Source organism: Benincasa hispida, chromosome 12 (genome assembly GCF_027475165.1).
Source record: "Benincasa hispida cultivar pf3 chromosome 12, pf3_genome.v1.1, whole genome shotgun sequence".
NCBI classification, from domain to species: domain Eukaryota; kingdom Viridiplantae; phylum Streptophyta; class Magnoliopsida; order Cucurbitales; family Cucurbitaceae; genus Benincasa; species Benincasa hispida.
Window position 1 is genome coordinate 32,204,114 of NC_143489.1, and position 23,439 is coordinate 32,227,552.

The 23,439-nt window shown below is 34.7% G+C and overlaps 1 protein-coding gene and 1 long non-coding RNA gene across 3 annotated transcripts; both read left to right on the forward strand.

Moving 5' to 3' along the window:
* The first annotated feature begins 419 nt into the window (after positions 1-419).
* SOS1 (sodium proton exchanger, putative (NHX7) (SOS1)) lies at positions 420-20,862 on the forward strand. 2 transcript variants are annotated; one of them, XM_039019461.2, is made up of 23 exons: positions 420-820; positions 1,464-1,514; positions 1,623-1,714; positions 2,145-2,222; positions 2,293-2,450; positions 2,605-2,706; positions 2,965-3,082; positions 6,016-6,068; positions 6,141-6,206; positions 6,612-6,656; positions 8,329-8,381; positions 9,419-9,603; positions 10,045-10,092; positions 10,195-10,302; positions 11,334-11,565; positions 13,391-13,693; positions 14,445-14,542; positions 16,069-16,200; positions 16,280-16,498; positions 16,604-16,810; positions 17,040-17,304; positions 19,680-19,981; positions 20,245-20,862. In XM_039019461.2, the coding sequence occupies exons 1-23, from the start codon at positions 613-615 to the stop codon at positions 20,557-20,559; spliced, it is 3,438 nt and encodes a 1,145-aa protein (XP_038875389.1). In that variant the 5' UTR covers positions 420-612; the 3' UTR covers positions 20,560-20,862. The 2 variants fall into 2 exon arrangements, with proteins under 2 accessions (XP_038875389.1, XP_038875390.1); XM_039019462.2 differs by having other exon boundaries at positions 460-820; positions 2,610-2,706.
* A 1,201-nt stretch (positions 20,863-22,063) lies between these two features.
* Positions 22,064-23,164, forward strand: LOC120067858 (uncharacterized). The gene is made up of 3 exons (XR_005479033.2): positions 22,064-22,623; positions 22,713-22,785; positions 22,877-23,164. It is a non-coding gene; the product is annotated as an uncharacterized LOC120067858 (long non-coding RNA).
* The last annotated feature ends 275 nt before the right edge of the window (positions 23,165-23,439 follow it).

Genomic DNA, 23,439 nt, shown 5'->3' on the forward strand with positions numbered 1-23,439 from the left:
ACGTGTTATAAAATTGAGGAGCACAACGGAAATACTGATATGAAAAATATAATATAATGATATTTTTATATAATAATAGTAAATAAATAAAAACTAAAATTATAAAATAAAATAATTAAAAATATAAAATAACCAAAATCATGAAATTGAATAATATGAAAATTAGTGGAAGTGAAATTCTCTATGTGTGATTTAAGATCTACCAAATGCCACTATTTATAGGCAAAATGGGAATGAGGATATAGACTTAGATAGATACCAAACATAAATAAGTAATAGATAATATGAATGGTGACATATGACCTTTAAACCCTGAACGATGACCTCTACTTTCTATTATAATATTCGTAATATTGATATCTATGTCCAAAAAAAGGGAAAAAAAGTTTGATATCACCATGATTTTCCGGGTTTCCATCAACGATATTATAAATGTCTGGTATTCGGCTGTTTTTGTGCATGTTTCAGCTGCCGCGACTGAGGAGGGAGAGTAGAAAAAAAAAAAGGAAGAAAGACCTGTGAATATCAGAGTACATACATAATCTCTAACCAAAATCTCGTTTATCAAATTTGATGAACGAGAAAGAAACAGAGTGATTGCTCGATCTATCAATGGCGGGAGTAGAATTGCTGGACATGTTTCCACATCGGGACCTGGAAGAGGGAGCCACTGGCTCGTCTGATTGGAATCCAACTGATGCTGTGCTGTTTGTTGGACTGAGTTTGGTGCTTGGAATTGCTTGCAGACACCTATTGCGAGGCACCAGAGTTCCTTATACAGTTGCCTTGCTTGTTCTTGGCATAGTTCTTGGATCCATTGGTTCGCGACTCTTCTTTTCCCACATTTTTATGTTCTTCCTCATTTTCTGCTGACTCTCGTTCGCTTATTGTTGCTATTGCTGTAATTTGATCATTTTCAGTTTCCATTATATCTGGAATCTTAATCGTTTCATTATTTCATAGTCGGTTTTGATCAAGACATTTTACATGTTCTACAGTTCTCGTTTAATCGTTTAATTTAACTTCTTATTGTTTTCTAATTCGTACTTGAGTTCCGAACTCAACTTCTTTGAAGATGAAACAGTGAGGTAAATTGCCGGGAAAGAAATGGAAAATGTTTGACCGGTTGGAAAGAGAGTAGATCGTAGGAAAATCGACTCAACTGATTGAATAAAGAGTGAAAGTATAAATTCAAGTATGTAGACTCAACATAATTTATGTATTGGGAGTCGAGGACTGAAATTGATTTTAAGGATATGATAGATGCCTAAAATCTGAGATTGATTTAAATATTGCTGGCAAGATTATGTTATCACTTGTTGGCTCATTACTGCATTTTTTAATGATAATTCTGCGAGCTATATATTATGTATGTAAGTCTTTTAATTAATGATTTCTCAAGCACCTCCTACCACTACCACTCACTTGATGCTTTTCTTTCCTCGAACTGTAATAATCCGCAGAATATGGCACACATCATCGATTGGGAAAGATAGGGGACGGCATACGTCTCTGTAAGTTCGTCTCTTTGCTCTTCATTCTAGTCACTTCATCATGAGTTTTGAAGTGCTTTCTGTAACAATCTCAGCTCTTAAAACAGATTTGATGCATCTAAATTGCAGGGGCAAAAATTGATCCTGATCTATTACTGGCTGTTTTCCTCCCTGCTTTGCTGTTCGAGAGTTCCTTTTCAATGGAAGTGCACCAAATAAAGGTGCTAATTCAAGCTTTTTAAAAACGCTATTCTGTTTTTAAATTTGTTTGGTGACAAGAGAACTATACTCATTTCAACAGATAATTTTGTGTAACGGCCACTTTCTTTAACTAATTTTTTGCAATTCATTCCGGATGGACTTCTTGTCTTCTTAGAACTTCTGACTCTCTGTAGTGGTTGAGCACTTATATTAATCTGCGTTGATGTATTTGTATATGAATTGCTAAATGGGTTTATGACATTTTTAAACTACTGGTTAAGTGGCAATTCGACAGCTACAGTAGTCCAGTTGTTGCTAACTCATCTAACATTACAACTTGTGGCTTTTATTTACAGATATAACAGCTTACGTAATTACAAGGACATCCTTCCATCAACTTACGTAGTTATCTTTTTAGGTACAATTTGCTAAGTATATTTTTGGTTGCAGAGATGCTTGGCCCAGATGATCTTATTGGCTGGTCCAGGGGTTTTAATTTCAACCTTCTTGCTAGGATCTGCTTTCAAGGTATCTGTTGACTATGAGTTAAGATAGTTTCGATTATTTTATGTCATTAATTTTTTATGCCTTACTGCAGCTCACTTTCCCATATAATTGGAGTTGGAAAACATCATTGTTACTTGGGGGACTTCTGAGTGCCACAGATCCTGTGGCTGTTGTAGCTCTATTGAAAGAGCTAGGAGCAAGTAAAAAACTGAATACGATAATAGAAGGAGAATCCTTGATGAATGATGGGTATTGTTTTTGAATTATTTTTCAACTTTTATCATTTAAATCAACTACTTTCCAAATAAGTTGTTATATTAATAGGTTATGAGCAGACTAAACATTTCATGTCATCTATTCATTAATCTGGTCCTCTTTTAATATATTTATTTTCGACATCCAGGACAGCAATTGTGGTTTATCAACTCTTTTATCAAATGGTCCTTGGAAAGAGCTTTAACTGGGGAGCTATAATCAAATATCTCATACAAGTCTCATTGGGAGCGTATGTACTATTTGCTCCTTATTCAATTTGTGAATTAGGCCAGCTAATTTTTAGGAACAATCTGCTAATTCAAATTTTGGTGCACGGGCGTGTGGCCATATGGATCTCTTAGTTGGTCGCCATGTTTTGATTTCAAGCTTCTTATTACCATTTTCCTTCTTATTTTATTCGATCATTTGTGCAAGCAATTATAGTTTTTATCAACTTTATTATCAGATGGTCCTTGTAATCATGTCTGCCTGGTGTTTTAATAATCAGTTTGGGAATTGGTCTTGCTTTTGGGATTGCATCTGTTTTATGGCTCGGGTTCATTTTCAACGACACAGTGATAGAGATTGCATTAACACTAGCTGTGAGCTATATTGCTTACTTCACTGTATGTTACTCTCTCACTCTTTCTCGTGTTCATACTATTATCAACTCTGAATGATGTATCTGTTAATTAGTCTAGTAATGATACTAATAGTAGAAAATACTGTTATTTGAAAGGAATTGTGTAGTACTTCAGAAGTAGTTTCAATTAATTCTCAATGTATTGTGTTTAAGAAACCTATAATATACCGCTGAATAGTTTTGGCATTTTCTAATGGAGGAAGACTCCTTATGGCACTAGGTAACTGATAAGAAGAATGGCAATGTTCCTCCTGGCTGGTTTACTCTGAGACAAGTACTAGTTGCATGTGAATGTTTATTTCAAGCTTATGGAATCTAGTTAATTAGTGTTTGCTCTGATTTTGCTAAAGGAGAACGTTTGAATTTTCAGACCGACTCATGAGTTGTCTACTAACTGCTTAACACTAATTTCTTTACGCTCTTTGGTTGGGCATTCTAACTGTTGTACAAAGAGATCGAAGATGAGTATTGGGTGTGGGACTTGCACTTGAAAAAGACAACTTTCAGAACTTGAAACTGGGAGTGAGCCGAATTTTTTACTTTACTGTAAAATTATTTGTCCCAAGTCTAACAAGCAAACAGATAATGACTGTGGGTAGACTGCTACACTGCTTTGGTGTGTTCTCCTCAAAATCTTGTATTCTTTACACAAAAAGCTAATTATGTTCTCGATACTAAATGTCCTAAAAACAAAGTAAAATTTTCTTCCAGTCCCTGTCCCTCAGGGGTTTAATGTTGTGGAAGTCAAAAAGAAATTACCTACTTGAATGTTCCATTCAGTTGAATATGATATATATATATATATATATATATATATATATATATATATATATATGTGTGTGTGTGTATATATATATTGCGAAAGAGGGAAGCTAAGGACCAAAATCACCTGTTTTAGAGTTATAGACAGCCTGTGAATGTTGGACAAGGCTGCTAAAGGTGTTTGGTTTAGAGTGGTGGTTTTCTCAGGGCTCTAAGGACAACATTGCCCAGTTTTATTTGGAGGGATAAGAATCTGAGAGTCATAAATGATAATCGTAGTATGTTTTTCAAAAAACTGGAATCTTGATATCCTTTTGGGGTCCCCTTGTATTTTTCCTAGTTTAATTTTACTTGTCTTTGAACAAGATACAAACCTTTTGTTGATAAGTGACAAAAATGTTTAAAGACATGAACTCTTACGAAGACTGGAAAGAGATTTATAAACAGTATACAGAAACATTCTAAGCATGGCTCTAAAGGCACCCCAATTAATTTTAATATTAAAATCCTTGTACTTGGCTAAGTCGAACAACTCTTCCCAACTTAGCTACACCATCAAAATATTTGATTCTGTTCATCTCATAACAATGAAATGATTTCTTGACTGCAAAATCCCAAACCAAGAGCACCCTCGGAAACAAAACAAGCCTCTATAGAAGCTGGAATTATCTTCTACTGCACCAATAAGAGCACTATTGAGCATAATCCAAATAAGAATACTGATTTTATTGGGGCTCTTTATTTTCATATATCTTCAAAATCTGTTTTTGGTTATCTTGCTTGTTGTTTTGTCTGGTTCAATAGTACTGTTTATTTGAGTGAGTTTGACGGGCTACTCTGACAAAGTCTCCAAAGATTTAACAGTAAATGCCGTGAAACATCCACCATCCATTCCTAAGGAACTTTTAAAGTGCTCGACCTCTGTTGCTTCCAAGATATCTAATAATGATGTAGCATCAATTTCAGCATCCCACAAAAGTCATCAAGTACCAATCTACTAACAAAGGATAACAACATCCCAATGATGATTAAAAAAAAATAATGAAAAAGAAAAAAGAGATAAAGAAAAAGAAAAAAGAATGAGACCAAAGATCCATCCTAAACAGTTTTGGAGAGCATATTTTTGAAAAGCTTGCCAAAATAAAATGATTCCCATACCACCAAGGTTCAAAGAAGTAATCTCTTCCAACCTCCATTGTTTTAATGTATTGATCTGAGAACGTCAAAAACAAAGATTCTTCTTTCTTATCACTCGGAAATCGTTTGCCAAACAGATTTGTAAGGCCGTAAATACTCTCCCCTTCGTATACCATAAAATCATCTTCGTGACTGTAAATTTTTAGCATAAATGGAAGAAGGAACAAACTTGATCAGATCATAACATATTAACTTAAAAGAACCATTGGATCCCATTTAATACTTTTGGCTTAATTTCAAATAAAGAAATCCCAGGACCCTACTTCCTTAAAGAATATCAAGAAATCCATACTGTTAAGTCATTGATAGGTGCATTGAACTACTCAACAGGTTTAAAATGATCTTTGATGAGATAATCTCGAAACTAGGACTATCAATACTCGGATTAATCTCATTGTGAGGAGCCTCTATAGTAGCTGATGTAATTACTTCATAAATTAGTTCATAAATCCCCTTCTTTATATGCCTCTTTGATATTCAAATAGCGTAGCACTTCAGTTGCCAAGTAATTTCTCTCTGATTAAATGCTACTCCTGCTGAAATCAGAAGCCTTGTTGAATTCAATGAAGTCTTCCTCCAGAGAAAGCTGGAGCTAATTGGAATAGCTTTCTCTGAACTCCTTTTGTTTGGGTTGGTGACTCTTTTCCCCTCCCTATTGTATTTTTCTTTTTTGGTTTCTTGAATACCACAATGTGCTGAGATTGATTAATTAATTATATTTTTCATAAGACGATCAAAGCATCATTCCGCTGAAGGAGTCTTTGTGCTATGTGTTTCTGTTGATATATCTCTCTTCTTTCTTTCTTTTTTAAGAATTTAATACTTTTTACCAAACTGTTATCAAGAATATTTATAGAAGCAAGATTTCAAATTGGTTCTCTTCTATCATTTATTTTATTTAATTCTTCTGGGCTCTTCCTCTTCTCTTTCATGGGATTCTTGTTCTGTTTATGATAGGCTCAAGAGGGAGCTGATGTTTCAGGTGTTTTGACGGTGATGACTTTAGGAATGTAAGTTTATTTGCCTGATTATACGTAATCTATACTTCGAGGCTATATTTCCTGATTACAATCTATTACTAGGTTTTATGCTGCAGTTGCAAGAACAGCTTTTAAGGGTGACGGTCAACAAAGCTTACATCATTTTTGGTATATTATGCCTTTATGATTATTACCTTGTCTTTATCATATTAATAAAAAGCTTATCTTTCACAATTTCAGAGATTCATGTAACATGAACAGATTCTTCTTATGATCTTTGATGAATTTAGTGCTCTCACATATCCATTTTGCGATATGTGAGAGTGATAAATACTTATAAATAAACATGGATTAAATTTTGTATTCCTAATAGTCATTATAAATAATCTTGGTTATGACTGTATATTTTTTATGGGAAAAAAAAACATTTTGCATTAGTTGTATATTATTAATTGTAAAATATTTCCACATTTCATACACATATGTATGTTTATGTATATACAAGGTAACATCCATTTCATTTTTACTTGCAAAAAAAGGGACTGATCTTTTATTTGAATGATCTTTTTCCAGGGAAATGGTTGCTTACATAGCGAATACGTTAATTTTCATATTGAGGTGAGAGCTTGACTTCAGCATGCTTGTTTCGCCTTTCTTTGGTGATAACAGTAAGGTTGGCATGAGTAGATGCATCATTTTTATTGCAAACTCAATTGGTTGGTTTGTGAATTCTCCTCCTCTTTTCTGTGTTGATATGCCAATGACGAACACGTTAATTGTTGATTGCAAGGAAATTATCCTCGACTCAAATAGTCGATAAGATTGTGAATGTGATATGATCTAATACTTATGAATGTTTAGGCATTGGAGCTGTAAGTGAGTGATTTAGCATATGGTTGTTATATGCGAGGCTTAGAATTTGTGTGAGTAAAGAAGCAGCTGACCGAGGGTAAAAGAGTGCAAGAGTGTGTTCTCTCAAAATGTCCATATTTGTATTTTTTTATTTTTCTTTTTTCCTTTCTGTTCTCTCCTCTCCTTTGTGCTAAATGTCTTCTACATGATCCCATAATTTCTCCAGCAGATGGGAAGTTTTTTGGGGCTTAACAGAGAAAACCATCTAGAGACGATGGTCATACATGGACGCTTATAGAATCAAGTAGCTTTATGCTTGTTTTTCAGGAGAAAAGCACATCCTTGATCCTACCGAACAGAATTAGTAATCCCCAGTCGCAAGTTGCAGAAAGCATCCCTAGACTTGAAAATTTTGTTTCTTTTTGCTAAAAGGATTTAATCACGAGTTTTCTCAATAGAGGAACAATAGCACAAACCTCCTCAATTGTAGATCAGATGGAGATCAAAGAACCATCTAAACTTATTTGGAAAAGGCCGCCCAAGGAATCTTTCCATTTGTTGAAGCCTTGAAGGAATCCAAAGTTTGGAAAAGAACAGTCATGAAATGTTCCTATTTGGGATCGAGGAGTAATAATATGTAGAAGATATTCACATATGAGAGAAGAGATAGGTTTAAATTTTTTTAAAAAAGAAGTTTTACTTTGAAAATACCAGTACGAAGGCCGACATGAGCATCACTCAACCATAATTGGCATGTACTCTTTTCCTTGAAGTCGGAGGTTCAAATTTTCATACCTTACATTTGTTGTACTAAATAAAAAGAAATTACCAGTAAGAACATTTCGAGAAGAGACATTCTTACATACCCTCACCTTCACACACTTCCACAAGATGTCTTATTCTCACTTATTTTCTATTGCACTCTCTTGCATAAAATATGAGTACAAGCTTCTTATTTATAATCAAAATCTCCTTAGGGGCTTGGTAAAAAATAAATAAATTCTAGGCCTTTTGGAGCCCAATACTTCAGATATTTTTTTGGAAGTATAACCAAATCCAAAGACTCCTTTATTTGTTTAGAAGTTTAAAATATGTCCTTTTATAGGACCTGTCCTATTTTTCTAAATCATTTTAGGACTTTATAGCTCATGAGCTAGTCCCTTTTCATTGCATTTTCAATGTTGAGTAGTAAATCTTCCTATTTTTCTCTGTCTAATACGTAAGCTAGTTGGTTCTGATGAAATAAAACCCACGAGCTAGTTAGTCCAGGTTACTTCTTGCCTTCAAAGCAGTTGTAGTGTGTGATAGTTTCCATAATATGTCCTTTAATTCTAATCTCTTATTTAAATTTTCTTCACTGTGTTTAACAAATAGTTACTTCCTGCTAAGAGTTACCACAGTTGTTCCAAATAAAATAATTAATAAGTTTCTTTTGCAGTGGAGTTGTTATTGCCGAAGGAGTTCTTGGAAGCGAGGGAATTCTTGATAATGGTAAAGATATCACTTCAAAAAAGGTTATTTTTCCTTTTCTGACTAGTAGAGATATAATCCCCATGTCACTTGGGAATTGAAGAGGATGGTTATGATAGAACTCACTCTTGTCAAGCCCAGTCACTACCTGACCAAAAAAGTCACCTTGTACTCAAGGGGAAACTCTGTAAACTAAATAGCAACACCGTTGGTACACTCCTAAGTTGCATATCCTCCATCCCAATGCATCAGAACTTCCAAAATAGCATGGTCGGCTCCTGTCTTCTGCAAACCCAAAACCTTGATTGGAACAGCATGCACCACCATATCTGCAGTCAGGGAATTGACTATTAACAACTAAAAACTAACAACAAAAGCAAACTCAAAAGGAACTACAACATTACTCCTAAATAAACTGTATCAATTAGAAATGACGCAGAAAATGAAGGATGTTTGTATAAATTCGTGTGCATATCCCCGGCTATGTTTCTCTCTTTTTAATTATCTTTTCACTTCTATCTGTTAGAAAACGTATATTCCCTTCTTTTTGGAATTTGTATCCTTTCAACATTTTTATTCCTTTTCATTTATCCATGGGGATTTCATGTCGGGTCAAAAAAAGAAATAAGAAATAAGAAAGCACAAGAGAAAGGGGAAAAAGAAAATTGAGGAAGAGAGTAAGGGTAAGACTCAGTTGAGAATGTATAATGAATGCATAGTGTTAATAGCATGTGCTTATGTATGGGCGTTGGTTACTACACTGTTGTGTATTTATGACATTGGTCCTTTTGGACTGGAATCCTTTTTATAGTTAGTGTTGGACTCATATTTATTGGGGCTTTTTTTTTTTTTTTGGTACTCCATTTTATTCTTTAATTTTTTAAATAAATATTCAATAAAAAGTATTATGTGGTTTTCATGTACTAATACTTTTATTAAATTGATAAAGAAGAGAAGATGGTTCTTCAAAACCTGTGCTTGCATGTTCTATTTTATATATATTTATTGTGTGAATTAAATTTTTTTTTTAGGCTCATACTTCTATTTTTATGTTTCAGGAACTTCATGGGGCTTCCTCATTCTGCTTTATGCATACGTGCAAGCTTCTCGATTTATGGTCGTTGCAGTACTATATCCATTTCTGCGGTATTTTGGATATGGCTTGGATTGGAAAGAAGCTACAATACTGATATGGTCAGGTCTGCGTGGAGCTGTTGCTCTGTCACTTTCACTGTCAGTTAAGGCAAGTTTTCAAATCAATGCTAATATCTTCGATATGTGTTTATAAACTGATCATCTTTTCACATAAGTAAGCTCATCAATATATTTTCCCAATTGCTAGAATTTTGATTTTGATGGTGACAATTAAACTATTTCACAAATCACTAGGATTAAAAAACTAAAAAATCAAAACGATACGTTATAAATTATTGATCTTGAGATTTTTAACTCAATAGGAAACCGAAGGAAAGGTGTGAAAGTAACCGATGGACCAAATGAATCTCTTCACAGACTATTTCCATCTATATAAATTGTTGAATCATGATATTATTCAGTTTTCAATAATTCTTAAGTAAATTGCTTCAATTTTCAATAATTCTTATGATATTATTCAGTTCCAGTGCCCAATATTTTAGCATGTGTTATTTCATTTCTCCTTATTTGTAAAGTCTTGTTATTTCAGCGATCAAGCGACCAATCATTGTACATCAGTTCAGAAACTGGAACTCTGGTTAGTAGATGGAGCATTACACCTTTCTGACTTTATATTGATCTTTGAAGAAGACTTGAGGATTACATATTGACCTGCAAATTTGATGGTACTCTGTTACAGTTTGTTTTTTTCACGGGTGGGATTGTATTCTTGACACTTATTGTAAATGGTTCAACCACACAATTCATTTTACATCTTCTGCACATGGACAAGCTCTCCGTGGCTAAGGTGAAACTCTGTTTGATCTTCTAAGTGCAGCTTTTGTATTTTTTTTCCCCACGTTTATGGAGTCCTTTGGTTTTATCTTCTGTCTCTTGGTCTACTAGTTGTAAGATTCTGTTAATAATGCTTTTACATTTTTCAGTTCTTTATTGGTAAACATTTGGATTATTCAATCTTATACAAAGGAATACATTATCTAAGTTCTTCATTTAAAGTTCACTACAAGATAGATGCCTTGCAGGGATGATCTGACTGCTTCCATTGTAGCCATATAGATCGCCAATCTAATTCTTCAACCATCCATTTAATTCTCTTATTCATACTTTATTGTTCCCTCTTTCATTTATATTTTCACTCTCTTCCTCACTTAGGGATGATCAAACGACACCCAAAAAACCAACTTGATTGACCAAAACTGACCGACTTCGTTATTTAATTTGTTTTCACCTTTCTTTTAATTTGCCGATGGCAACAAGGGAAATGCAGTTGAAGTTGGATACTTGGCTACCGAAGGCGCTTGAGTTTTGTGGTAGTCGCCTCTTCTTCTCCCTTTCTCTCTACCGTTCTTTTTTTTTCACAGATTTTTTTCGTTCTCGGTAGTTTGCCAAAGTATTCACTTCAGGTTGATTTTGGCCACAACTGTGGTTGTTCGGTTGCTGACTTGGCATCATAAAACTCTCCAAAACTTACCTGCCAACAGTTGCCGACATGTCGGTTTTTGGTGTTATTTTGAGTCCAAAAATTGACTGACTGCCCGATAAAAACCCTCACCCTCACTTTTAGACTTGAATATTAGCACAAGATTCAACACGTGATTATCAAAAGTAATTGGACAGGAAATATTATTAAAGTTGTTTGAAGATAAATTCTTCTACTCAGATACTGATACCATGCTAAACTACTACTGGACCCAAAAGTTTAAGTAATGTCTATGGTAAATTTGATTTGTTATTCATACTTTCACTCCCTCATTCTCATTCCCATCAAACAAACACTACAAACATTTTGATGAGCTTCTTTTTGTCTAATGATTCTAGAAACGCATATTGGATTATACAAAATACGAGATGATGAACAAAGCATTGGGTGCCTTTGGAGATCTTGGAGATGATGAGGAATTGGGACCTGCTGACTGGGCTACAGTTAAAAGACATATTACAAGTCTCAGTCACGTGGAGGGGGAACCACTGCACCCGCACAATGCATTTGAAAGCGATCAAAATGTTCGCTCTATGAATTTGAGAGACATTCGTCTGCGACTTTTGAATGGTAAAGTTAGCTTATGCTGCTACACCTGGCACTGCTTGTCTAATTTATTTGTTTCACTACACCATATGCAAACTTTAGATATTATGTCATTTTCTTGATTTAACCTTTTCAAGCCAAAACAAAATCTCATCACCTTCAATTTAGTGTTATCAATACAGGTTAAAAGGTTCATTTGATGAAAACTTTGGAGTAACAAAAATCTGACGGAAGCTATGGATAGTATTTTCGGAAGTTTTGTTGGTGAAAATCTATAAGGTTTTATAGAACAACATTTTTTTCATAATTGGATTCATTTCATAGTAATACATTCGGACTTCTGTTTTGGTATAAGTATAATATTCTTGGATCAAACTTATAACTTCAAAGGATACAGATTAACGAGCATATTAAATAGAGAAGTGGCAGAGGAAGAAGAAGAAGAAGAAGAAGAAAATATTTACCCTAAGTATGGAGTTGTTGAACATAAGCTTCGGTTTACAAAAGCAAAAAGAATTACTAGATAAATACTACAGTATATGAAAGAAAAATATGCCTTTCATAGTCACGTTTCTTATAGTAATAATAATAATAATAATAATAACAAAATTATAAAGAATAAAAAAAATAAATGAATATATCAAAATAAAATAAGAAAGAATACATGATAAAACTCATAAGTTTCACATAAGGTGGGCTTGATTCTCAGCCTTATGCGTGAAGTCTATGGTTGGTGCTGAATGGGCTAAATTCTAACAGCTTCAGAAATATTAGAACTTTAACATGTATGAACCAAGGACCATAAGCCTGATGCGGCTAAATGACTGGGTCCTGACTGTTGAAAGCACATTCGCAGCTCTTTTGTTGACGTCTTCTATCTGAGTTGTTGCTCTTCTTTTCCTTGTGAAAATCTTCTCATTGATCTCCTTTCTGTGTATTGTAACATCCGTGTTGGGTCTTTTGTTGTGCTTGTGCTTGATCGGATATAAATAAAAAAAAATACTTTCTGCAAATTGTTAAGGCTAACAGCTGAAAAGATCACAAGTTGACATACTTGACTCAGGATTTAAATATCATTTGAAATGATGAGAGCTCTTCATTTTCTTAAAATCGTTGGAGTAATTTTGATTAGTTATTTTCTCTATGTTCTTTGAATATTGATGTGTTTATTTCCTTCAAACATATTCTGATTTATTTCCTTCAAACATATTCTGAACATCGTTGGAGTAATTATGATACACCTATATCTAGTACAAGTTTAGTTATCTATATATGCCATAACATTCTGTGATTTTTGTAAGAAGTTTTTGTGGCATGTAGATGTTCATCCGATGTTGTGGGGTTTGTAGGGGTGAGGAATAATAGAATTTTTAGAGGGATAGAGCAAGACCTTAGTAATGTTTGTCAGGTTCTATATTTCTCGTTGGGCATCAGTGTTGAAGACTTTTTCTAATTATTCTTTAGATCTTATTTTACTTGATTGGAGTTCTTGGTGGGTTCCCTCTTGTGGGCCTTTTTTTATGTCCTTGTGTTCCCTTTTTTTCTCAATGGAAGTTTGGTTTATTATACAAAAATGAAAATTGATGAATAAAATATATATAAAAATAAAAGGTATGATAAAAACTTTGGTGGATTACAAAAAGGATATCCGATTAGTGACTAGTGTGGACTCTAGAGACACTATAATCCTTAAAAGAGATGAGAGTATTCACACCATTGAAAAGGATTAAAAAGTTCAATATCCATAAAACTTAATTCACCCATGGTGAGTCTTTTGTGTTTCTAGACTTACTTCCATGTGAGTATAAGATGTCATGTCTCAAGTAACTAAAAAATCATTTGTCATTAGGTGTTCAAGCTGCTTACTGGGGTATGCTTGATGAGGGAAGGATAACACAAAGTACTGCAAATATCTTGATGCAATCTGTGGATGAAGCCCTTGATCAGGTTGCAAATGAGCCCTTATGTGATTGGAAAGGTTTAAAAGCTAACGTCCATTTTCCAAATTATTACAAGTTCCTTCAGACAAGCATTTTCCCTCAGAAGTTGATTACATATTTCACTGTGGAAAGATTGGAATCCGGATGTTATATTTGTGCTGCATTTCTCCGTGCACATAGAATTGCAAGGCAGCAGCTTCATGAGTTTATAGGTAATTAATTGGCTTCCATTGCGAAAGCTAGGATTGTTTGTTTAGGTTTTCCGTTCCCTGCTTTCCTATGGCTATCCCAGTATTCTAAACTAAAGGATATAATTCCTGTGCAGCATGCCTTTAAGAATGATATATTTCTTCTCAAGTAGTTTCTAAAGAATTCAATTCGAGCACTTATATGTGGTTTATGATAATAATTATGAGAATCCTGGATGACCATGCATATAGTAGCGTCATAGGGATTACTTGTGCCTCATATAGTAGCATCATAGCAATCCCTATGCTATATCAATATGGGATAATTATTTAAGAGGCAATTGCAAACATAACAATCAGGCCTAAATTATTAGTAAATATAAGCATAATGCAAAAGAATTTGTATGTATAGCAAAATTTAGATTCAACTTTCGAAATCTATCAGTGATAGACTATATCACTTGAAGGGTCTATGAGCGATAGAGTCTATCACTGATAGGTTTTGCTATATTTACAATTCTTTAAAAATTGTTATGTACTTAATTATTAGTCTTAAAATTGCTACCTATTGCAATTACCCATTATTTAATTTGTAACCTTATCATGAGGTTTCTGTTATTTACTTATGATTGTTTCTTACTTTGAGCCACTTGATGTGCTCTGAATCTAGATCTTTGTTCAAATTTCTCGACCTTTGGAATCCTATACTTTAACAATTATACTGTTAATTTACATTCAACATGATGTACAAACATATATGTTTATGATATTTCAGGTGATAGTGATATTGCTTCTACTGTAATTAATGAAAGTGAGGCTGAGGGTGAAGAAGCACGAAAGTTTCTAGAAGATGTTCGTGAGACATTTCCTCAGGTTTGTAACTTTGGTATGGTTGTTTCCTGAGCTATTCATGGTCAGTCCTAATAAGGTCCTTTCTCTTTAATTTTGTTAGCCAACTATGATTGATATTGTGCTTTATGATTATGTGGAATTAGGTCAATTATAAAAAAAACATTCCATCCATCATATCTGTTAGTCACTTTTGATTTATATTAACTCATAGCCTTAGCCAACATTCCTTCGCTCTATATTCGACTTCAAGAGAAGAAATCAAAGACCAGGATAGGTGAAGGATCAACATTTCATTAGATTGCCCATTATATGGGTACAAAGCACCGGATCTGCTACTTTCAGCACTCAGTATTGCACATTGGCAGACTACGTGAACATGCTTGGGATATGTGATTTTGGATGGCCACTGTGATGTAACTATCAAGTCGCCTTTCATATTACTACTGATCCTGAATATCATGAGTGAACTAATTGAAGTTGACTATCATTCTCTGCGTGAGAATGTAACAAGGCTTAGTCTCTATAAGATAAATGAAGACTAAAGTGATATATTTTACTAACACAAATAAATTATTTTTGTATCAAGTTGGATATGACTATCATATTTTCTTCAAGTTGAAGGTTAGCGCTGGACATGTATATTTTTGTAAATATCTTAGCTATAGGAACTACAGTCCTTCGTTTTGGCTATCTTTGGTTGGAACACGTGTGCCTTTTGTTTGTTCCATTTTGGAGGTCCATCATGTCAAAAAAAACTTCTGTAGTTTTATACATGTAGAGCTTCTTGTAGAGCTTTTTTAATTTTATGGTTAAAAGAATTGAGGAATAACTGCATCTTCACTAACAAAGTGGTCCCCTTTTGATTATTTGTGGAACTCAGTTCTTACCCTTGCATTTTACTTGGTGTAAGTGCTTCTCGCCCCTTTCTAGCAACAGATGAAATGATCTCTTAGCCAACTGGAAATATTTTTTTGTATTCAGTTAATTGTCAGGAATATTTGCATTTTCTTGCCATGGTCTTCATCTTCACCCAACTGAAAGATGAAAACCTTAGTAAGAAAAATTTAGAATGAAACAAGTAAAAGTTTTAAAAACAGAATTAATAATGAACCATTATCATGTGGAGCCTTAAGTTATTGTTTTCTTTTTTAATTGTAATGTTACAATATGTTACTTTAGGGCTCTCATATATGTGCATAATTTATACAGCTATTTGATGTTGGGTGTCTACTGTCTCCTCTTATGCAAAGTCCATTTGGTTTATGCTCTACGAATCCTTCCTACTTACTATGAGTTTGAAGTATTATTTAGCAGGAATGAACCGGTGCTCATTAATTTTCTTGTCTACCTGGGTATTACTTTTCCATTATTATCTTTCTTTCTCCACAATATCCAAACCTTTTCACTTTAAGTTTCAAGGGTTGGATTGCTATAAAGTGAAGTAAGAATGTGTTTACCTTGTTTTGCTCCTTTTTCTTGGCTACCTTTTCATGATTTATAAGCTTATCAAGTTGCTATAACATGCTTACTTGGAAACTTCTTTTCAGGTTTTGCGTGTTGTTAAAACCAGACAAGTAACATATTCAGTGCTCAACCATTTAATTGAATATGTCCAAAATCTTGAGAAGGTTGGCCTATTAGAAGAGAAAGAGATGTTGCATCTTCATGATGCTGTTCAGGTTTTTCTGATGTTTCTCTCGCTCGTTTACTGTTGTAGTTACCAATCCTTGTTCACGATATGCTGCTTCATTTTTGCAGGCTGACTTGAAAAGGCTTCTAAGAAATCCTCCTCTGTTAAAGGTTCCAAAAATGCGGAACTTGATCAGTGCCCATCCATTTCTTGGGGCACTTCCTCCTTTAGTGCGTGAACCACTTGAAGTTTCAACAAAAGAAGTGATGAAACTACGTGGTGTGACACTTTACAAGGAAGGTTCAAAGCCTAGTGGTGTTTGGCTTATATCCAACGGAGTGGTAAAGGTAAGAGGATTTTCTATATCTATCATGTTTATCACATTTCTTAATTTGACCACATAAATTTTACTTACTCTTCCTTTGTTTCATTTTGATTATTTTTCCTTACAGTGGGTAAGTAAGAGCATGAGAAACAAGTTCTCCTTGCACCCCACATTTACTCATGGAAGTACTTTGGGCCTATATGAATTGCTTACTGGGAAGCCATGCCTCTGTGACATGATTACAGATTCCGTTGTTCTCTCTTTCTTTATTGAACATGACAAGTTTCTTTCAATACTTAGATCAGATCCTTCGGTTGAAGACTTCTTGTGGCAGGTATTACCATTGACCACAGAACTTTGTTTTTGTAGTACTGTTGTTATGGATCCTGACTCCCTATCAAATGTCAAACGATAAATATTGGACTTTCACCCCTTCGAATATCCTGTTATTTAGATCTCACAGAGGAATTGAAGCTATTGTGTGTAAGGGGCATATTGCTCGCTTTTATTTATGATGTATCAGTAGAATTGGCAATGCTTATTTTGGTCTGGCTTTCTTGCAGGAAAGTTCCATTGTTCTTGCCAAACTCTTGCTTCCACAAGTATTTGAGAAAATGGAAATGAGAGATTTCAGAGTTCTTGTTGTTGAAAGGTCAGTAATGACTACGCATATAGCAGGAGAAACAATAGAAATTCCACGCCATTCTATTGGCCTTTTGTTAGAAGGATTTATCAAAAGTCATGGCATCCAAGAGGAACTGATAGCATCACCTGCTGTATTGTTCTCGTCGCACAGGAATCCGAGCTTCCATAATATGGAAAGCTCAGGTAACCAAACTATAGTTGTATGCTGTTTGAATGACGTAAACTATAAATAGAGCTGGTAGAAAGAACTCTAGACCTGAATAAGTGTTCCAACTTGCAATTAATTTATCCTCAAAACGTAATTTAAAAGAATTGCATAAACCAACCACTAAATCTTACATATTCAACTAATAGAACACTCAAAACCATGTCATGGAAATGTCCAAGCTCAATCATGAAAAACACTCGAATTGAGCAACAAAATGTCCAAATTCAACAATTTAGAAGCCTTCAACACAATTGAAATAATCAATACTTAAAAAACCAAAAAACATAGACACAAACAATATGACACGAACATAGCAATGTGCTAGTTTGTAGAAATGCAGGACACAGACATGTTGGGGATATGTTTTTATTTTTTTAAAAAGTGTATATATACTACTACCAAATTTTATACTTCAATAAAACAAGACATCTCATTTAGCATGAAGATTTAATGTGTTGTAATAATTAGTAGCTTGAACCTCCCCCATAATTGTTTTTAATCTTTCAAATGAGTTTTTAAGGTTGGGTTTAGTTTAGGGCTGATTATAATAAGATAAGTAGGCAAGGTTAAATTTTTATAGGTTGACATAGGGTATATACGTTGGACTTGTTCCATGTGTGTCCTTGATGTGTCCAAAATTGAAAAAAATAAAAACAAAATAGTACACTTCTTTTCACGTATACATGTTTGAAGCATGTCCAATTCAAACGTATTCGTATCCATATCCGATACGTGTCTAACATTGACCCCTTGCCAAAAAGAGAGTATTTTGTGTTTGTGCTTCCTAGCTAAAAAAAGTAATCTCATCCAACCATTAAAATGTTTATAGCTCTTCGCAAATCTTTAAGAAAATGTAAACGTAACTAAGTGCATTAATTGTACCATCTTTTTCAAGTTTAGAGGGTTTTTCCCCCTTTTCGATAAGAAACCTGAGGTTAAATTGATATAATTAAAAGCTTAAGCTTAAAATTTACCCACTAACTTATGGACAGGGTTAAATGTTGAACTTTTCCCTACACTATTAAGTCCTCTGACCCGATGGAACCAAATGGTAAGAGTATGATAGGTATCGATATCTTATTCAATTGAAAGAATTTCCCTAAGGCAAGTTACAAGATCCAGCCTCACACGGAAGCAAGGATTCTCTCCTCACCCTCTTGAGAAGAAACTTCAGCAAAAGCCAAAAACTACCCACCTGACTTCACTTCCTCCCACATATACATTTTCTCTCTCCTTCTCTAACTAACCGTGGGATCCACTCTCTTGCTATTGGATGAGGCTATACTCCCCACTACATAAGCTTTTCCCTTTTTACCCCTCTATTTCAATATAATTGGGGGTCTAACAGAGTAGTTTCTGTGGAAGTTGGTTTCTCTCAGGAAAAAAAAAAAAAAAAACTTGAATTGCTTGACCTGGTACTAGGAGTAAACAAAGTAGCTACAAAGAGTAGAAAATTGGAGGTGCCTATATATAATTGAATAGATTTGAACGATCAGGTGTATGAGATGGAACATACTTCCATGTGAATAAGCTAGGTTATGAGAAACGATTTCAAGTGATATGAAGTGTTAAATCTTTATTGGAAGTAGATACTCTTACTAGGCTTGAATAGGAGTGCTGTTGACCATTGAAAAGTTGGGTGGAGCTTAAAGGCAACTGTTGATCCTCGCTAGAGTAATCCTTTCTGAAATTTATCTTTCCCTCAAACTGGAGAGAAATACCAACAATAATTGAGTTTCCTAGCAGCCTTGTTGAAGGTGGATTTGAGATGTAAAACATTAAAAAATGTGTAATGAGAATTTGCCTCTGGTTCCAGTCAAAACTCCATAAGGTTTCAGACGTGGTCCCATGGACAAGAAGAGCTATAATATTGGCTGAGCATCGCTAGCTATGTGGGTTTTCACATACAATTTGACCAATGGGATTGTGTACATTAGGATGTTTAGGTAACTGAAGATAGCATTCTGTAACCAAGATGCATCTCTGAGCTAGTCATCTAGTTTGTTGGCTATATCTCATTTTATTCATTTATATAATCTAGGATTCTTTTATCATGGCAGCTTTGTCATTTGGATTAAGGTTAATTCCTTAGTATGCTTTCTAGCAGTGTGTGCATGTGCAACTCTTGTATTTTTACATGTAATTAATGGGTTTTCTAAACTAGTTCTCCGTGAATCTCTTTATTTGGTTATGATAAATAGTGAAGCACTTGATACAGATTATTTGATATGACTTCGATCCTGGGGTAATTCTTTATGTTCCTCACAATGGATGTATATTCTGATTTATTATTCTAATTTTTAAAAGAAAGAAATAGTGGTCAAGACTTGCTATTGATCGATTCTTACAGGGATGAGTGGTTCTAGTTTTTCTCATCAAGGCTCCTATTATGAAGTTGAAACAAGATCAAGAGTAATCATTTTTGACATGACTGCCCTTCAATCAGATGACATTCTAAATCGGTCATCATCTTTTATACATTCTGTTGATCACCCTCAAAGATCTCTAAGCAGAGATCACTCTGGTCTTATGAGTTGGCCTGAACTGCTTTCCAAGCCTAGACCACCACAGAAGCATAAATCTGAAAGAACTGAGCGTCCAGCTGATAGCTTGTCTGCAAAGGCCATGCAACTAAGCATATACGGTAGCATGGTATGTTCAGTTCTAATATATCAAATTTCACTCTAAATAAACCCCCTAATGTAAGGGCGCTCTTTTCCAGTTGGGTATTTGATAAGATCAAGATTAATTTCTGATGAGATATTAGTCGATTCTTGATTCTACGATTTGCCTTAATTATTCTTCAGCACTCTTTGTTTCTCTACTTAGTAAAAGGTATCCTTGTAGTTTTTTAGTTTGTCACAGTATTTCAGTCATTCATTTTGGTTTTTATTCCATCATATCTTTCCTTCAAGGTTGATATTCGTCAGCGGACTAAGAGTTTTCCCGGCAATATTGCTGAACCATCATCTCATAGCCTGTCAAATCCTGCAATTGGTTCATATAAAGGTGTTCCCCTTCCATATATCAAATCAGAAGGAGCTGGAACATTGAAGAAGAGGCTTGATGCAAGAAAGTTACCAATAAGCACTGTTCGACCGCCACAAGAAAAACCAGTTCCTAATGAGACAAATGCAAGGGATGATTCAAGTGAGGAATCGGGTGGTGAGGATGATATCATAGTGAGAATTGATTCACCAAGTGTGCTTTCATTTCACCAGGCTCTGTGAATTTCTTTTTCTTTTTATTTGTAAATTAGTCTGTTTGTCGTCTACTTGTGGTAAAGGATAAAACAAGGGAATAAAAGCTTGTATTTGATAGCAGGACTAAGGTTATAAATTATGGGTTATTAATTCCCCAAATCAGTTTAGCTTTAGCACTGAAGGTGGAGGAGTTGTTTTAAGGTATTTTATGTTTTAATGAGTAGTTCTTATATAATTACTGGACCTACAGGAAATATTTCTTTGCATGAGGTTGGTGTCTGATGTAATTTGACCTTTTGAGCAAAGATAATAAACTATTGCCTTAATGTATTTTTGGTTAGTAAGATTTGAAGTTTATCTACTTGGTTGGTTTCTAAAGTTTCAAAAGATACTTTGATCTTCGAAATTTAAAAATTGGTACTAAATGGTCCCTAAGTTAATTTGATCGTTTGTTAACTAGTGAAAAAATGAGGTGGTATGTTGGATTGGTTAATTTATTAATTTTATATTCTTTTAATTTTTTTTTACTTTGGTCGTAATAGGCTCCGATTTCCAAATTTCTTCATCGTTAGGGTTTTGAAGAACCAATATGTCAAAAGCAATGAACTCAATCTTCGATCCTCTCTTGGCGCCAAGATTGGAATTTGGGTGAGATTGAGAAAAAAGGTGTTTTTTCTTCTTATTCTCTCATCATCCCTTCCCAACCAACTCCTAAATCCTGTCTCCCGTGCCGATTGGATTCTCACGGTCTATTTTAATTTCTTAATACCACTCCTTTCTCTCTAGAATCCATAATACTTAAAGAAGCGTTTGTAGAACAATGTTGCAAGGATTTGGTTGGATCTATATTAAGAAGAGCTATGAACTGAGATTTTTTTATTGACTCTTGGTTACCTTAGCTTTGGATCTCGAGAAATTGTCAAAAATATTTCTTAAATGTTTTCATTTTTCACAATTGGTACCCTTTTGGAGAACTTGATAAAATAGTTTTTCTTGGTCCTTTTTGGTCAAGATCGACCCGAGATTCGAATAAAAAATTAATTTATTTTTATCATACATCTAAATTATTGATTTTTTTTTTTTCTTGTCAGGCCAAGACCAAGATCGTACATAATCTTTTTAAATCTCAAATACCCAAAATCTTACACCTAATTTTTACTTCCACTAAAGATTAAACTTTGGGAAAGATTACATACATCTGCAATGGTCCAAAATTTCAAGAAAATTGTATTTATTTATCTTACATCTTTTTAGATTTGTATGTTGAATTTTAGGGTTTTGGAATTTATTTCTTTTTGGGAGGTAAATTAATTCAAATCAATCTTGGTGAGAAATATGGATTTAATTCCATTATTGAAAATTGAATTTAAATTATGGTTTAATTAGATTAATGGTTGGTTTAATTAGAATTTTATTTGAATTTTGGAAATAATGAATTTGTTTGGAGTTTGTTTGGTTGAGAGATTTGGGGAGTTAAAAAGATTAAAGGAATTAAATTATATAAATATATATATTTAATTACTAAGGATTTATATTGGAGTCTCCGATATGCGTGCAAGTAAAAATGAGAACTAAATTTTCTTCTCCTCCTCCTCCGCGTGCCGCCAGACCCCAATCTCTTCTTCTCCCAGCCGCGCGAGGACCCACGTTCAGCCCAGCCGCTAACGCCCAGATTCACGCCGGTCGCGGCGCGTCCCTCGTTAACGCCCAGCCGTAGCCGCCAGCCTATGACGCCGCCTCCAGCGCCCGCCGCCTCCAGCGCCCGCCGCCCAGATCCAATCGACGTCGCCAGCTTCCATTCGCGTACGCCTGGAGCCGAACAGCCGCGCAAGCCTCTTCCAGCTGCCGTTCACCGCCGGTCCTCGTGCGTTGTCGGCGAGAGCCTCCTTTTCTCGTGGAGTTCTTCGAATTTTGTCGTTTCGGATACGTTTCGGGTCTATTCTTGTTTGATTCTTTAGTGTCCAATAAATTTCTGATCTAATTTGAATTACCCATAATGTTTTGAAGTTCGGATCAAAATTTTGAGGCGTTTTTCAAAACTATCCAGCAGCTTCGACGGTGAGCTTTGAGCGTTTTCGACATACTTTGTGGGTATGGTGTTGAATATTTTAGACGTGGGTTCATTTAGTCTTGAATACCCAATAAATTTTAACTTTGGTTTTGGTTACTTAATGACTTAGGAGGTCGTAATTCTTGATACTTTCAGTTTCGGCACTTAACTTGGAAGTGAGTTTGGAATAAACCTCGTATTGGGTAAGTATTGTGATCTCGAGGATCTTCCGAATGGTTATAAGTTTTGAGTTTTGGTTTTAATTGGGAATTTGTTTCGATTATGGTTTGATAGGGATTTAATTCAAAGACCAAGCTAGGCTAAGAGGAACAATACTTCACGCTTCTTTCGGGCATAAAAATTGAGATACCTACCGTCGGTTCACCCTCAAACCTAAGTTGGTGTTAACAATTGATGGAGGGAGTGGAAGCTTATGATTATGCCATGGAATATCGTTACTTTGTACTCTTGCAATGATTGTTTGTTGGATAAATTGTGAGAATGTACGGGCACCTAAACATACTTTATGATCTTGATTGTGTCATTGTTAGCGTTTTATCGTGAGTTTTCGGGTTCACACCTTATGCCTATATTATGATGTTCCCTTGGGGTCACCATATATATCTATGTCCCTTCATAGTCACTACCTATGGAAGCGTGTCCTCGAGTTCGCTCCTTATATTTATGTCTATACCTACGCCTACTATGTGTGCCCTTATGTCTATGCACACTATGTGTAGATCACCTAGTGGGCCCAGTAATGGGTCGTTCACCTATTACTCATCTTTTTCCTATCATATTTTTAGGTAAAGGTAAAGATAGACCGGAAAATGCTAAAATGGATCCGTGACCCGGTC

What these genes read in the sequence shown, in the direction of transcription:
- SOS1 (XM_039019461.2), top strand. Translation starts at nt 613, where the DNA reads ATGGCGGGAGTAGAATTGCTGGACATGTTTCCACATCGGGACCTGGAA. An exon ending in ATACAAGTCTCATTGGGAGC is followed by an intron (nt 2,707 to 2,964) that starts GTATGTACTATT and finishes TTTAATAATCAG; the next exon opens with TTTGGGAATTGGTCTTGCTT. An exon ending in TATCCAACGGAGTGGTAAAG is followed by an intron (nt 16,499 to 16,603) that starts GTAAGAGGATTT and finishes TTTTCCTTACAG; the next exon opens with TGGGTAAGTAAGAGCATGAG.